Consider the following 1,730-nt stretch of genomic DNA (forward strand, 5'->3'; position numbering starts at 1 on the left):
TGCTGATTTTTCACATGTGATAGCAGAACTGAATTGGGCATGCACAGGATGAGTCACATCATTTGAAACTTAGCCCTGATTGGAGAAATTGGAAGTGTTACAACTGACCCATGTTACAACTATCCCCGGTCTCCCCTAATTTAAAAACATTTGTTTTCGTGGTTTGCATTTTGCTTTCTATTGGATCCAACAGAAAGCAGAAAAAATTAAAAATAAATTAAGAAATGATGCTACGTTGTGATATTGTGTGTATTACCACGGATGATTGTTGAGATGTCAGCGTTTTACTGTGTGAGCAGCTAATATCATACATATTAGAAATATAAAATTCAATAGCTGCAGCTGCACAGCTACTTGAAAAAGAGAAAAAGCAGCAGCCATTGGCTTTTACTTGACCTATTTTGATAATGAGAACAGGTGGCTGTGCTGAGCACAAGCAGAGGGGGTAAAGGGGGGATGCTGTGCTTTATCACATACTTTAAGTGGATGAAAATCTCGATGAAAACGTGCGCGCCATTTGCTCATCACAGGCTATTGCATTTTAATGCTGACCAATTAGAATTACCTATTTTTATATAGCTTCATATAACGCACCTACTAATAGAGGCTCGTGTATAATAATGCAGCTCTGATATAAATACGATCAAATCAATCATCCTCGCTGTAGCAGGCGTTTGATGGAGGTACAAAGCAAAGCCTGACTCACCTCTACGAAATAGAAGCAGGGCAGCAGGCTAACACTGTCTTTAGTCTGGATCCTCTTCTCTCGTACAGACATGGTCGGCCTCTGAACGTCCAAACAGATCCGAGATGTAACGAGGAAAGAATGGCTGCGCTCCTCCAGGCGTCCTGCTGGAATCAGGAGCGCTCCATACCGCTGTGTATAGCAGTATGCAACAACCGCTCAGTGTTCAGCACGGGGACCCGATGCTCCCTCCAGCGCGACCCTTTATACCTGCTGGTGAGCTGCTGGTGAGCTGCTGGGAGCGCGGTTCTGTGTGTTTCTCTCCGCTTGCTGTCAGGTAGAGAACAGCGCCTGAGCAACAGAGCGAGAGGAGGAAAGAATGGGGGGGAGAGCGCAGACGCACTGAGGAGGGCTGACGGTGGACCACCAAAGTGGATGTGCATGCAAAAACGTCTGTTTCACATATTCTTAAACGTAATATGAATGCTGCTTTGCCACACGCTGCTCACGCTTAGGTGTTATGGCATCATTTGTGGTGATTATGGCGCATAAGCAGCCCTTATCTGTGCGACTGTTCCTCTGCGTTTAAAACACATCGTAAAGGTTTCCCTCTTTGCTTTCCTCATATTTAACGTCACATCAGCAGCGACATCAGAGGCAACTTTATGTATCTGAAAGCTGTTCCTAAATAATGCCAAAACTGGCATTTCCAACGTACGTCCCCCAAAATCAAGTTAAGCCCGATATCGGCTACGGATGTTAAATTCACGTTATATTTTGGTACCATTGACGGATATTTTCCGTTTATATTAACATTTAGAGGGACTTCTTTTTACTGTAACTCATTAAATGTACGTCTTTATATCCTTAAACACATATTTCCACACAATTACAACCTAATGCACCATTTGCTCACAAATTCTTAAATGTAAACTTCTTAAAATAATCTGTGCTTTGTAAACAGCAACATTTGTACAATTAATGTTAAATATCCTTATATAGTTCTTGAGTTGCAGATATCAGATTTCAGTGTTGATTCAACAGA

The 1,730-nt window shown here is 42.3% G+C and overlaps 1 protein-coding gene across 2 annotated transcripts in view; it reads right to left on the reverse strand.

Moving 5' to 3' along the window:
* Nucleotides 1-1,052, reverse strand: part of plppr4b (phospholipid phosphatase related 4b) — a 52,015-nt gene extending 50,963 nt beyond the window's left edge. For both annotated transcript variants that reach the window (XM_005751442.1, XM_005751441.1), the window contains exon 1: nt 707-1,052. In XM_005751442.1, the coding sequence (XP_005751499.1) occupies nt 707-778 (72 nt within the window). In that variant the 5' untranslated portion in view covers nt 779-1,052. The remainder of the gene's footprint in view (nt 1-706) is intronic.
* Between the last annotated feature and the right edge of the window lie 678 nt (nt 1,053-1,730).

This window comes from Pundamilia nyererei, unplaced genomic scaffold (genome assembly GCF_000239375.1).
Source record: "Pundamilia nyererei isolate P.nyererei 1_Seehausen unplaced genomic scaffold, PunNye1.0 scaffold00311, whole genome shotgun sequence".
Lineage (NCBI taxonomy): Eukaryota > Metazoa > Chordata > Actinopteri > Cichliformes > Cichlidae > Pundamilia > Pundamilia nyererei.